The 14,623-nt window shown below is 41.7% G+C and overlaps 1 protein-coding gene across 1 annotated transcript; it reads left to right on the top strand.

The window, feature by feature from the left end:
• Nucleotides 1–13,231: 13,231 nt before the first annotated feature.
• SERLADRAFT_440815 (uncharacterized protein) lies at nt 13,232–14,359 on the top strand (the record flags this gene model as incomplete). Its single annotated transcript, XM_007321286.1, has 2 exons — nt 13,232–13,735; nt 13,862–14,359. The coding sequence occupies 2 exons, from the start codon at nt 13,232–13,234 to the stop codon at nt 14,357–14,359; spliced, it is 1,002 nt and encodes a 333-aa protein (XP_007321348.1).
• Nucleotides 14,360–14,623: the final 264 nt, after the last annotated feature.

Raw genomic sequence — 14,623 nt, 5'->3', positions numbered from 1 at the left:
TTTACCCTCCATATTCTCACCAAGCGTGGAACAAAATGCTCTTGGGGGGGCTGCACCCGCAGCACCGCCGCCGCCGCCGCCACCACCACCACCTCCTCCTCCTGTTGGTTTTCTTGGGATTCCTTCGCCACCACCCCCGCCATTACCACCAGTACTCAGGAGTGGTGCATCTACGCCTAGTTCTGCCTTAAATTCCACGCGTGCTTCCATGCACCTTGGAGCAAACCTTGCAAACCTTTTATCGGCCCGCAAGGATCTTCCTGTCACTCCTAGCACTAAGATGAAACAACTTCAGTGGGACAAACTCCCACAGCAGCAAGTCGCCAAAACGCTGTGGAATCAAGATGAAACACAAAAAGAAAGCGAAATCTTGCAGAAATTGTCATCAGATGGCATCTGGATGGAGATGGAAGAAGACTTCAAAGCAAAGCAGCTTGTAATCAATCTCATGGGTATGAGCGATTTTTGTAACATCCACAAACCCTTCTGATGCGGTTTTTGCAGCCAGACATAAGCATGATGAGCTTAGGAGCGTCCTTGACCCGCAAACAAAGAAACGCATTGGTTAGTTTTTACCTTTGATATTTGCAAGATAATCACGTAACAAGCAATTTCAAGAAATATTAATCCAGCGGGTGAAAAAAATGGAACCAGAAGAAATTGCCAGGAAAATACAACGGTTTGACCAAGATATGTGCACCGAAGTGTTCTTGAGCGAGCTCAAGCCTGTCCTCCCGACGCCAGAACAGGTGAGTGCCTTGTGTTTTGAAGATACACTCGGTCTCATTTAGTCAAGGTTGGCAAACTAAATGTTTACCGCAATTCGGCTCCTGAGGAACTAGCGGGGCTACATCCGTCTGACCGTTTGATGGTCAAGCTGATTCAAATTGATCGATTAGGCCCACGTATTGAGGGAATGTTGTATAAATGCAAGTTTGACGAAACGTGGTCGCTCTTGGATGATGTAAGCTGGTGACACTTTTCAACTCATAGCCCATATTTACAGAGAATTCAAGGGTACTCGAAAGCTTGAAGAAGCCGGCGAAGCATTATTGCACGCCAAACATTTCAAAGAAGTCCTCAATGTCAGTATAACACTTTCATCTACTACTGTGGTGCTCATTTACTGCTCTTAGCTCATTCTGATAGTGGGAAATTATATGAATGGCACTGGTATTAAGGGGGGTGCCTTCGGTTTCAGAGTCAGCAGTATTAATAAAGTAGGTCCTGCCAACTCAGTTGAAACCGCGGTTAACAGCTTGGTTAGTTGGTAGACACAAAATCCGTTAATAACACAACCCTTCTTCATTTTCTCGAGAGAACAGTATCCAAGCATTTCACGGACATGGAGGCGTTTTTGGACGAGCTTAGTAAACCTGCCGAAGCATATCGCGGTATGTATCCAGTTGCATGAATGAAACTGCCACTAACTTTTTTTTTGTAGTGAACTTGCAAGACATAAGGAAAGAGCTTGCGGAAATGAGAAATGGTCTTAAACGGATACGACAAGAACTCAATGATCACTATGTTGATACAGCACAAAACGATCAGTATAGCAGGCAGATGTGGAGTTTTGTTGGGAAAGCAAGTTCGCAATTGGAAGACTTGGTGGACGACGTGAACCGTGCGGAAGCGATTTTTGCCGAGGTAGTCAAATATTATGGAGAGGATGATAAAAACATGTCATCTGCAGAGTTCTACGGAATATTCAAGACTTTTGTTATATCATATAAGGTAAGCCCGCTCATCCCGTCTCCCGTGATACCATTTACTATGTTTGTCTATAGAAATGTCAGAACGATAACCAGTCCGCAGCTGAGGAACGAATAGCGATCGAGAAGCGAAAACAGGCTCTGGCAGAGTCCAGGGTGCAGCGACAAAAAGCCTCAGAAGCGGAATCGAAAGAAGATACTGTCTTGGACAGTCTTCTAGAGAAGCTACGTAATGGAGATACAGTTGGAAGAAGGACACGGCGAACGCGCCTGAAACCTGACAGTCGACCGGCAATGGCGCTAGCGCTTGATCCTGATAGACCTGTTATACATGGTTCCTTGGACACCGCTGACGTGGCGCGGGATATGCTTGCCCGGCTACAATCTGACCAGTTTAGTGTTCCAATACCCGTGTCTCCAGTTGCATCTCCCAGTAGAAGACGAGAAAGGCAACAATTGGAGTCAACAAGTGCGAAAAAGGATACGGAATCAATAGATATTTCAGATTTTGGAGGAGCCTTTAGCACGCCAGGTGTATCAGGCGACACATAACATACCGTACAACCCGACCTGTATATCACAGCCATGTCAGAAGTCATGGTATTCAGACTGAATCCTGGAAACAATAAGACACTGTACCTGAGTTCGAGGGTGGGGGTTAGCTGTGATACCATATCATGCTAGGTACAGCACTAACTTACAGAATTTTATAGCTTGTACTGGAACTCGTTATTTCAAGAAAAAATAACAGTTTTTTTGGTTTTCTCAGCCACAGTACTAGTTTCGGACGCCTGTGTCGGAAATCCCCGAAACCAATCGCGACTCAAGTGCATCGCGATGATAATTGCGATGTCATTGCAATTCATGGTTACAATTAGTCTCCGGAGTCAGACTAAATCACTGATATGATAGTCGATATCTAGGCTCGTCCCCAACCTGCTCGGCTAGCTCGTGCTTATCATATTTGCCGATATGAATTTGCGAGCTTGCAAGGAGGCTGGGACCACTCGTCGCCATTTTGTGAGGAGGATGAACTCCTCACCAAAGATGAGGTGGGGACTTCGTCGTAGGGACTCAGAAGTCAGAAAAAAATGTCAAAAACTTGGTATACAAAAAAGCAATTTTGTAACCAGTAGATCACTTTTTGTTAATAGATATTTTTTGGAAAAATTTGAGGTGAGGTTGTTGTCGCTGTCACTACCATTTTCTGGCAAAGTTCACTTGCAAAAAAAGTCGCAAAAATTTCCTATATTCAATGTGTTCTACGAGTTACAAAATTGCTTTTTTGTATAGTAACTTGGGGGAAAATTTTTTATGGCTTTTGAGTCCCTACGATTAAGTCCCCACCTCATCTTTGGTGAGGAATTCGTCCTCCTCACAAAATGGTGACGAGCGGTCCCAGTCGTTCACTGGGTGTGCTCGAAGACAAATTTGGCTAGTAACCAAAATTAAACCCAGTGATCTGGCTGGGTACGAGCCTAGTCAATATCAGTAAATAAGGTCTGATCCAAACTAAGAGCGGCATGCAGGAGCCCCCCATTTGGTGTCAATAACATGACCTGTTGAAACTTTTTCACCATAACCCGAGCTCAGCAGAAACTCAACTCAGCAACTTGAAACCCAGTGAGCGCTTACTTAAACTGCAGAGTGTCCTCAGGCTTGCCTTTTGAAAGTTGTTATCCAGGCAGGAGGGGTTCAAAGGATCCTTGGCGGCATGTGCACATGGCATTCTAAACATTTTCTTATTTGATGCATGAATTATTGTACCCCCATCTGAGATCCATCTTTGTTAGGATCTTGGTGCCAGCCAATTTCCCCACTAGCTGACTGATTAAAAGCAGCAGATACACATTTTTAACCATGTACTCATTTGGGTAATAATAGTCCATAATCATATGCTTTTTCCCATCTTTTTTAGGAATGAAAAACACCAGGGATGTCATAGGGCTCTTAGAAAGTCTGATGTAAAACTAAAAACCTCATCTCTTTCTGAGGCAGAGAGGGGAATCATGTGTCATTTTCTCAGTTTGAAGGTGTTCTTCAAATCTATAGCATGGTCCCAAGGCTTAGCCTCAGGGAAGCGCTCTGATTTATGTTTTCAAAAGCATTGTTATTGTTAATCTTATACAAAGATCTTAGTTTGGCATAAATATGACCAGCATTTATTCTTTCCATCCTCATATTGCCCTGTTTGAAGGCACAGATTTGCTGACATGCCCAGTCACACTCACTGTGACAACACCAACAAGACACAGTCTTGGGGCACTGGAGCACAACGAAACAACACTCAAAAAAAAAGAAGAAGAGGTGGGAGTGGTTACCCATTTGGTAGGACCGAGTTGGTTGTTGGTAGACAACGAGAGGACTCGCTGAGTCCTTCCCCAAGATCTATTGGGGTTTATATACTAATACAGGTTTGTTTATACATATGTACTGTACAGTTGCTAGAGGCAGTGGCTGCTGATGTCATGGGGCCTAGCCCGTGTGACCAGCTCCACTGCATGAGATACTTGTAGCTAAAATAAGAATAAAGGCAGTGCTGCGCGAAAAATGTGGAGTTTGAACTAAAAAAGGAAGTGCTACATGGCACAGTGTGAAAACTACAGTACAAGGTTAAAGCGGAGAATGAAATTTAAAGGAAAGGTTCGAAAATGAAAAGTAAAGTAAATGGTCACGTGACTGGTCATGTGACTTTGGAAAAAGTAAAAGTAAAAGTACGAAAAGAGAAGTGTAAGTGGGTACTGGTACATCAATTGTAACACTCACCTTGTGGCTTGAAATATTTTTTGACCTCTGCATTAAGTGTTACAATACACAATTTTTGGACCTTTAATTTTCATTCTCCTCTCTAACCTTTTTCTGTAGTTTTCACACAGTGTGCCATGCAGCACTTTCCCTTTTGTTCAAACTCCTCTTTCTCGCGCTGCACTGCCTTCTTTCTTATTTTTAGCTACAAGTATCTCACACAGTGGAGCTGGTCACACGGGCTGTGCCCATGACATCATCAGTCACTGCTTTCATCAACTGTATAGTACATATGTACAAACAAACCTGTAGTAGTATATATACCCAATAGGTCAAGGAGACTCCTCAGCGAGTCCTCCTGTTGTATCCTCACAACTAACTTGTTGAAACCTAAAGGGTAACCACTCCCACATCATCCTCTCTATAGTTGGTTCTAGTTGTGCGCTAAAGTAACAAACTCTTGGTTGTTACATTAAGGTTGTCCCAGGTTGGCTATACACTAGCAGTGTAGCACTCTTGGAGTTGTACTTGGGCATATTGACCTGCCACAGGTTCTTTGAGCCTTGACAAGGCGGCAGTTGAAGGCTTAAAATCACTTTTGAAGGCAGTAAAATTTGCCTTTTGTCAGAAATGTGGCCTTTTTGGAGTGGCGGAGTTGCAGAGTAAGGGGATGGGGTCATGGAGTAATGGAGGACGAGGTGGGGAGTTGGCTTAGCTTATGCGCTAGGCCCTTCTGCAGACCTTGGTCCCTAACTCGACGGAAAATGGATGGAGCAGAGTAGAGGATGAAAGGGGAGCAGAGTAAAGATCCTTTGGAGAAGGATTGGAAGGACTGAGAAAAGGGACTGGTAAAAAGGCGATAGAATCTAGTTGATATTCGAACTGCAGGAACAGAGTACAGAAGCTACAACTTATATCCTGTTGGGGAAGTAGGAGCTTGTAAGGAGTAACTTGTAATGTAGGTACAGAGTTTCATGTGGACAATTATCTAGCAAGAGGAGAATATATGTGCAAGGAGTGTATTATAAGGTTTAAACTACAAAGTCCATGAGGAATACTAGAACGTGCAAGGGGAAGCATATAGCAGACTAAAAATTCTGGTGCAGGAGTGTTAGAGCGGACAACCGGAGTACCATATGAAAATGGGGCGTAGAGTTATGCTGACCGGCAGACCACAAGGAATATAATCCTAAGTATGCCAATGGTTTGGGAGCTTTGGACTTGGAGAGTATCTCCTTTGGAAATGCCAGAGTTCTGTCTTCCGGTACAAATATGACACCTTAACCTGAATCTGGAGCTTAATTCACCATTTGGCAAATTTTGCTCAGTCTCCGTTAAAAGCGCCGTTGTCAGCAATGATTTCAACTGTCTTGTTGAACTTTTCTCAATGACTTTGGGGGGGTTTATCCAAAGCTTGTCAAGCTGTGTGGTGAGATTTGTGATTGTCTCCCACATCTGGTAAAGGGTGGCATTAATGTTCACTGTTTCCGGTTGCACCAGCATGACAACTTGTTTGATGTGTAAAGTAAACACATGTTACTGGGGGTCCCTGTTTGTTATCTGCAGATCTACCTCTTCTAAGCTGAGTATTGGATCTCAATCTCCGACTACCCCCAATATAGTATTTGAAAGGGTATGCAAGATTATTGTAGGAAGCCCTAGTCTGAACGGTTGTAAGGGGGTGGTCTGCTTGTTAATCTGTCAAATCTTCTCCAGACTGGTGGAGGCAAGTACCTGGCCTGGTCAGAAGTATTTAAAGAGGGAGTTCTGTACATATGTAGACTAGCAACAGAGGCTCCACACTGTCTGCTGCACTAAGTACTTCCCTTGACACTGGGGGCTTTGTATTGCTTGGTTTAAGTCTCTCTAGTACCTTGTCCTGAAGAGCTTCAAATAACTTTCAGGATTGGGGCACACACTTTGTTTCCACTGGCTAGCACAAGCTCAACTTCAGACCAGCACCAAAGTTTTACTATTCAGAAAATTCTACTTAACCATGTGGTCCGGGTTTGCATAAAGTGCAAGAGAGTAGTAAAAGCGAGTCTTGAGGTTACAACCAAAATTTTGATGCTCTGGTGCACAGAGAAAACAAGCAGAGGGGAGTAAGTGAGTAAGTGGACAAACTCCCTTAGGATAGGACAGAGTGGGTTGATGTAAGGAATCAATTTTTCTATTGCATTCCCGTTATATTGTGGCTATCCACTGGCAACCTATTCCCCATTATTTTTTTCGCTATTGGATTAGAAGTTACAGCTGGTTTTCTACTACTCTTATCCTTCTTCTTCTTGTTTTCCTTTTACACTCACATCTTATTATACTTACAACATAGGAGACTCCTCTCCAATCCTCGAGAAGATATTCCAGTGACATAGCATTGGTCAAAAGCTATGTCTGGGGATACTTTGGCAAGATATTAATCAACAATATGGACTGCAACTCAGTATCTTCTCATGGGTTTACTGATCCAGCCAATCATACATCTCTTACTAAGGATCTCTTTCACACAATTAGTAATTATGATAGATCATATCATCCTCTCTATTTTTCTTATAGGCTCCTTGTTGGTCAGACTATTCTTGATTTTGTTACTCCTTTGGACTTACCTTTGTGATTCATTATATAAGGAGTATGTGACAAAACCGGATAAACCCGGTCTCTGCTAAAGCAGCCATTGTTCTCCATGGAGCATAGCCACCACTCCATAGAGTCACCATTGTTCTCCTAGGAGCATAAGTGTACTCCTAGGAGTTATTATACTGTAGCGAGTAGCACCTCCAACTATAAGTAGTAGGGGGTTTAGTATAGGAATACCTCAGTCGTTTCTATAGCCTCTTGGGCAGCGGCTGAGGTATGTTACATTACATTTATTAGAGATCACCTTAAACTAACATCTATTGTAGTTTCACTTAGGTAAATAATAAAGTTGTTTCTATAGCCTCTGGGGCAGCAGCTGAGTTTCACTTAGATTTATTAGTATATACTTAATGTATTATTCCTTAGTTTAATATTAGTTTGGATTTGTGACTATACTGATACTCTTCATCTCAATACTCTGGTTCACTGCCTTTTCTCAAGGACTTGGCCAGACATTGCTTTGTTATATAGCTTCATATTTGTTGCCTGACAGTTGAGGGTAATCAATAGGAGGACTCACTGAGGAGTCTCCTGGATTTATTGGGGTTTATATACTAATACAGAGTATTTGTACTTATGTACTATACAGTTAATGAAAGTAGTGGCTGATGATGTTATAGGGCACGGCCCATGTGACCAGCTCCACTGCATGAGAGGCTTGTATCTAAAAAATAAAAAAAGACTGTAGAGTGCAAAAAAGTGAAGATACAAGTGGAGTTAGAAAATAAAGGAAAGTACTATATGACACAAGTGTCCAATGAAGTTAAAGAGGAGACTGAAAGTAAGAAGTCTGAAAATTTTATTCAAAAATGTTTGTAGCTTCTGAAAAAAAGTTTTTAGTCAATACTGAAGGTCTGACGCTTTGACAAGAATACAAAGTCAGGAGAGGCAAGAAAAATTGCCTTCAAATTGTTAGTGTAGTTATTGTTGCAATGTGCATTTGGTTGCTTCACCACAATATTTGCAGATGACATCAGACCAGTGTGTTATATCCGTGCCAGAAGGCAAAACTCCAGAATTTCTGATAAGGTCATTTTTTAAGTCTAAACCCCCCAAATCTTTGGTACTCTCGGAATTACACTCATCATGTCCTGCCAATTTGCATAACCCTACACCCCAACTCCATATGGTACTCCAGTTATCCGCTCTGGACTTTTAGGCCACCATGCATTTTCTATGCACATTTTCATATTCTTCATGGACTCTGTAGTTTAGACCTTATGGTACACTCCTCCCACATATGATTTTCCTCCACTAGATAATTGTCTGCATGGAACTCCATACATACATTACTCCTTACTTTTTACAAGCTCCCACTCCTCCAACAGTATATAAATTGTAGCTTCTGTACTCCATTCCTACAGTTTAGATATCAACTAAATTCCCTCGCCTTTACTCAAGTCCCTTTCTAAGTTTTCCAGTCCTTCTATAAAGGACCTTTACTCTACTCTTTTTCATCCTCTACTCTCATCTGTTTCACTCCAATGAGTTAGGGACCAAGGTCCACAGAAGGGATTAGCACGCAAGCTAAGTCAACTCCCAACCTCATACTCCACCTGACCACAGAGAGTGCATAAAAGCAAAGTAGACCAGCCAGGGATTAAACCCAGGACCTCTGCCTATGTATGGCAGTGCTCTAACTAACTGAGCCACTAGTCCTTGTACTAATGTCAACTCATGATGTATGTTGTCTAACAAGGCTAACAGGCTTTGACCTTGACTATTTCAACATAGGGAAGGTAGGACTGGATATTTTTTTGCATTTATTTAGAACTTTGGGAGCTTCACTAGCCCAGAAACCCACAATTAGCCTTGGTGAGGAAATGCAATGAGGGAAGATTAAATACCTGTGAAATATTTTTCTGCACACTGACAATGAGGTACCCCCAAGAGTTATTCAGACTCTGTCAAAATGCATAAACATCAGACATTAACTGGGATGGGGACAACTTACAAGACTAGCAAAGACCAAGTAATTCATGCAAAACATAACAGATTAAGGGATAATATTATGGATTTCTGTGATGATGGCCAGACATATCAATACTTTCATAGCATATTGCTAAGTAATATTATTGACATCAATATCTGGGCACTTACATTGACCAAGCATATTATCATCAACCCAAGGCTCATATACAGTAAAAATCTAAATAGGCGGCCCAAAATTGCAATCTGTTTATTATGCCAGAGGACTTCAGGGGGGCATCAGCTGTCCTGGAGGAGTGTGGGCTGCTAGCCTGCCTAGCTTGGAGAGTAGCATACTCAATCTGCAGTTTTTTTGCACACATTAAGGAGTGACAAATAATCTTTTTTGAACGAAATAGAGCAGAATTGTTACAGTGAGGAGATAAAAATACTAGTAATGAAATACTCATTTATATTCACCAAGTATTGCTCTTTTGGGCAAAAGTCCAAGGTTCTCTGAGGATGTCTCATTATCCAAAGTATTATTGTCATCTTCTTCATGTAGTAAGATTTCCTCATCATCATGGTCATCTATTAGACTATTGAAGTGATTTGAATTCATAGACATTCTAATATTTTAGATATTGGCCCATGTGTGTGTGAACTAAAACGGTTGACCCACTTCTATATTGGCTTATTAGACATACTAGCTTGACCTCATGTTTGAAGTGTTGTTTGTATACATAATTGTGTTGCTGTGTAACTACGCTATGAGTTGACAAGATAATGATCTAATAGATGTAATAAACCTCACTGTTCTTTGCAAGTTGACATGTTGTAAGAGCAAGGTGTTAAGTTCATAAACCTTGATTTTCACCTGGATGAATATACATCAGTTTAGTGTATTATTGAATGAAGATAACAATAAGTGATCTGCAAGGTTTTTAGAGTGTCATATACAATATAGCAATACCAATACATCTTCTTGAGGTGAAAGAACATATCAGCATCTATGGTGTTTATAACAAGGTAGTTGTTGTCTCTATATTGCTGTTCCTTACCAAAAGTGTGTTGAATATTTGGTCTCTCAGGGCACAGGAACAGGTGTAGGAGAAGGATCCTTGGGCAAATGAATGCCGTGACAATGTAAATACAAGGCTTCTTATATAACAAATATACATAAATATCATGTGAAAAAATAATGGTAGCCACAAAAAGCCGGTTATAATCACAGAGTAAATCTTCGGGCAAAGCTCCAAAGTTTGCTTACATAATATAATTTCTACAAAGTGCCCTCTAAATAATGAACTGTATAGATACAAGTTCTGTAAGTTGTCAAGGCTTCAAGCAAACACAAAAGAATTCTAGGGTCAGTATGTACACAAGCCTGGCAAAGATGTCATCATCAGCGCTGTGTATGATCACACAGTCATAGCACAATCAACCATGGAAATTGAGGCTACACTGTAAAAGGTTGGTTGCTTTTCTCAAGTTTATTATTGATTCATAATCCACTCTTGTACAAAATTTGCTTGTCTTAAAAAAACAAGACACTAGTGTCAATGGTGTAATGTTAGGGAATAGAGAGTATTTACACTTGTAAAAGGTTGCAACCAAATGTCCTTGACATTTGAACTAGTTGAAATGAGGTCTTGTGAAGCCAAATAATTTTGATAATTCTGGTAGGCTAGATTCTTGCTCAAGCGGTTTTCCTAAATCCTGTAGTATTAAATGTGGCTGAATAGAACCTTAAGATATATGTGCAGTTTTAATTGTATTTGCATGGCAATTCCTAGATTTACTTAAGGGGTCTGAATGAGTTTTTGGATTTTATAAGGTGATGTTGCCATTCATCTAGTGCTGTTATAACAGCAAGCTTTTTGTTGTCATAGATTCCATAGTTTCATTTAGCAGGAGTAAGGGTTTTTGAGAGGAATGCAATGGGTCTGAATTTATCACTCTGTTTTTGGGATAGAACAGCTCCTACAGTCAAGTCAAAGGCAGATGATCTACTTCTAGTTTGAATGGGTTATCATTTCTTGGAACAGCAGGGGTAGGGGCGGTGGTGAGTGTTTTTTCAAAGTTTTATAGTTTTAAAAGACATTACTTGTTCATCCTTCCAACTCCAATCAACCTTTTTGGTGAGCATGGTGAGTAGTTTTGCAATCTTTTGTCAGAACTGTGACCTTTTTGAGTGTTGGCTTAGCTTGCACACTAGGCCATTCTGCAGACTTTGGTCCCTAACTAATTGGAATGGACGGAGCAGAGTAGAGAATGAAAGAGAACAGAGTAAAGATCCTTTGGAGAAGGAACGGAAAGACTTAGAAAAGGACTTATAAAAAGGTGAGGGAATTTAGTTGATATTTGAACTGCAAAAACAGAGTACAGGAGCTACAACTTATATACTGTTGGAGGAGTAGGAGCTTGTAAGGAGTGACTTGTAATATAGGTACAGATTTCCATGTGGACAATTATCTAGCAAGAGGAGAATATATGTGCAAGGAGTGTATTACAAGGTTTAAACTACAAAGTCCATGAGGAGTACAAGAACGTGCATAGGAAAGCATATGGCAGACTAGAAGTCCAGTGCAGGAGTATTGGAACAGGAGTCCGGAGTACCATGTGGGGATAGGGTATGGGTTTATGCTAATTGACAGGCTATGAGGAGTGTAATCCCAAGAATACTGAAGATTTGGGAGGTTCTTACTTGAGGAAATGTCTCCTTCAGAGATTCTGGAGTTTTGTCCTCCAGTATGGATATGATATCTTCCCGTAGTGTTAGTTTTGGTGATTCTGCACCTTTGTGCTACCTCTATATTTTCATTTCTTTCTCTATTTATTCCTCTACCATTCAGTATTGATTATGTTCTCTGTTATTTCGCCTTTGTGGTTCCTTTGTTTACCTTTGTTTACAAAACATCAGACAGTACCGCAGAGTTCAATGCTTTTTATTCTCTAGTTACTCACATTGGACTCTAGGTACTGTATACCTGTCATACTCTCTAATAATATAGTTACTCACATTGGACTCTAGTTCCAGTCCCTGATAGCTCTCAGCAAGTGGTTAGACACTTCCCTTAAGCTTTGTTCTTAATATCTTCTGGAACTCCTATTATCCCATCCACCATCTCTGATTACTCTGATCTCATCTTGATCCCCAACAACAACTCCTTGTTGCAAGTTACCCCCATTTTGGATGCTTTTTTGGTCTTATCTGCACCATATCTCCTCCAATCCTTATCTGATCGTCCTGTAACTTCTACCATCGTCTTCTATGGCCTAAATAACCCTAGGAGACCTGTCAGAGCGGTTGGATTTGAGCTGGATCTTTCAGCCTTCATCATCATTTGATCACCTTTTGGCCCCCTATTCCATATCTCCACATCCTGTGCTTGGATCTTGGCCCTATTTTAGCCATCTACTACCCTATACTATTGCACTTTACACCCTCAATTTGGGGGCAATCCATCCACTCCATCATCCTCTGTGAAGTTCGCATTTTTGGCACTTTCACCCCTATTGGACCCATATCTCCACATCCTGTGCTTCACTTCTTGTGATATTTGGGCCATCTATTACTCTATAAAAATGTTCCCTATACCTCTGATTTGGTGGCAATCCATCCATCTTATCTGTCTCTGCATCAATTTCGACTTTTTGCCCTATTTTTCACTTTTTGGCATATCTGGTGTGTGCATAAAGCTCCAATCTTCTCTACTCTGTCCATTATCAGATAGAACAAGCCTATAGACTGTGAAGCTCGCCTGCATTGCCTCAGTTTGCTGTTGCCTAGAGCCTCTCTCAGTCTGCGGTGTTTGGGGAGCTTAAGTCACTTTGTTGACTCATATACAAGCCCTATTAACCAACACTGTCTCGAGGCGATTTCTCTGTTAATATCAGTGTGGAATTGAAAGGGGAACACAGGTGTAACCCTGTAGCAGCACTAGGAAGCCTTAGCACCCTCCTGGATCACTTTTGGACGCTTTTTGGACCCTATTTGGACCTATCCTTGCGTTTTCTGACCCTCTCCACATCCTCTCTCTACCGCCTCACCATCTTATCTGCTCGCCTCCTACTGTTGCCCATTGTCTTTGCCACTATTCCATTGCCTATAGCCGTCTCCTACATCATTTATCATTGCTCTATTATCTTATACAACACCCATCATGTCTGACTCTGATCCCAAGTTCCATCCCTTGTCTGGCACTAACTAACCCCAGTGGAGTGGTGAAATGCAAGCTTGGTTGATGACCAAGGGACTGTGGAGGCTCGTCTTTGGCGCTGAAAAGTGTCCTGGGACTGACGCTGAAGCAATAGAGAAATGGGAGTTGAGAGCTGAAAAGGCTGCTGGTGCATTATACCTCAATGTCACCAAAGAGCAGCGCATCCATCTTGATGGCATCATTGATGATCCTGTCAAGATCTGGGAGAAACTGGCAATTGTGCACGTCTCTAAGAAGCCTGGGACGAGATTTAATGCCTATGACGACTTCTTCTCTATCAGAAAGAAGGAGGACAAGTCCCTGCAGTCTCTCATGACCAGAATTGACGAAGGCATGCATCAGATTCAAAATCTTCGTCCTACTGACTTCTCATTGTCTGAATTGGACGATGAATTGACATGCATGGCCATGATTAGGGCGCTTCCTGATCAATATGCCCACTTCACTTCATCTCTACTACTTCTGGGCACCTTGGACAAGACCCAGCTCAGGGATGCTTTCCTTGCTGAAGAGGTCAATCGCTGTCATCGTGCTGAAGTCAATTCTGCCTTGCATTCTTTATCTACCACTGCCAATAGCACCTGCACCCATCCTAACTGCCATCATTGCAACCAATCCACCACCTCTACTTGCGTTTAGTGTGATTTCTGTGGTTTACTTGGCCATACCCAAGACAAATGCCACAAATACATTGCTAGACACCAACAGGCAGTGGAGGGTGCTAAAAATCGCTACAAGTGTGGCAATAAGGCTCAGGCAGGCTCCAGCAACTCTCAGAATACCTTTCAGCAGCCCAAATCTTCGCCCAACAATGCCAATTCATCTACTGTGGTCACTGAATCAGCTGAAAATGCAAGTCTTCGTTCTATTCATCCCTCTGATCCTCATTGCCCTCTCCAACTTGATGCTGACATTGATTGGAATGCAGATACAGGTGCCACTTCTCATATGACACCTCATCGTCATTGGGTGCACCACTATACCCCATATCGTGTGCCAATCAAGCTGGCTGATCACACTGTCGTCTATTCAGCTGGTGTTGGTACTGTGGTGTTTAATCCTGTGATGAATGGCAAAGTGGCTAGGGCTGTGGAATTCTCTAGAGTGCTCCATGTACCTATTAAGAACAAAGCTTGAAGGAAGTGTCTAGCCACTTGCTGAGAGCAATCAGGGACTGGAACTAGAGTCCAATGTGAGTAACTTTATTATTAGAGAGTATGACAGGTATACAGTACCTAGAGTCCAATGTGAGTAACTAGAGAATAGGAAGCATTGGACTCTGCAATACTGTCCGAAGTTTTGTAAACAAAGGTAAACAAAGCAGCCACAAAGGCGAAATAATAGAGAACACAATCAATAGTGAATGATAGAAGAATAGATAGAGAAAGGAATGAAAATATA

This window comes from Serpula lacrymans (genome assembly GCF_000218685.1).
Source record: "Serpula lacrymans var. lacrymans S7.9 unplaced genomic scaffold SERLAscaffold_11, whole genome shotgun sequence".
In the NCBI taxonomy this organism is placed as follows: Eukaryota; Fungi; Basidiomycota; class Agaricomycetes; order Boletales; family Serpulaceae; genus Serpula; species Serpula lacrymans.
Note: the sequence above shows the minus strand (reverse complement) of the source record. Positions and strands in the feature narration are given on the sequence as shown.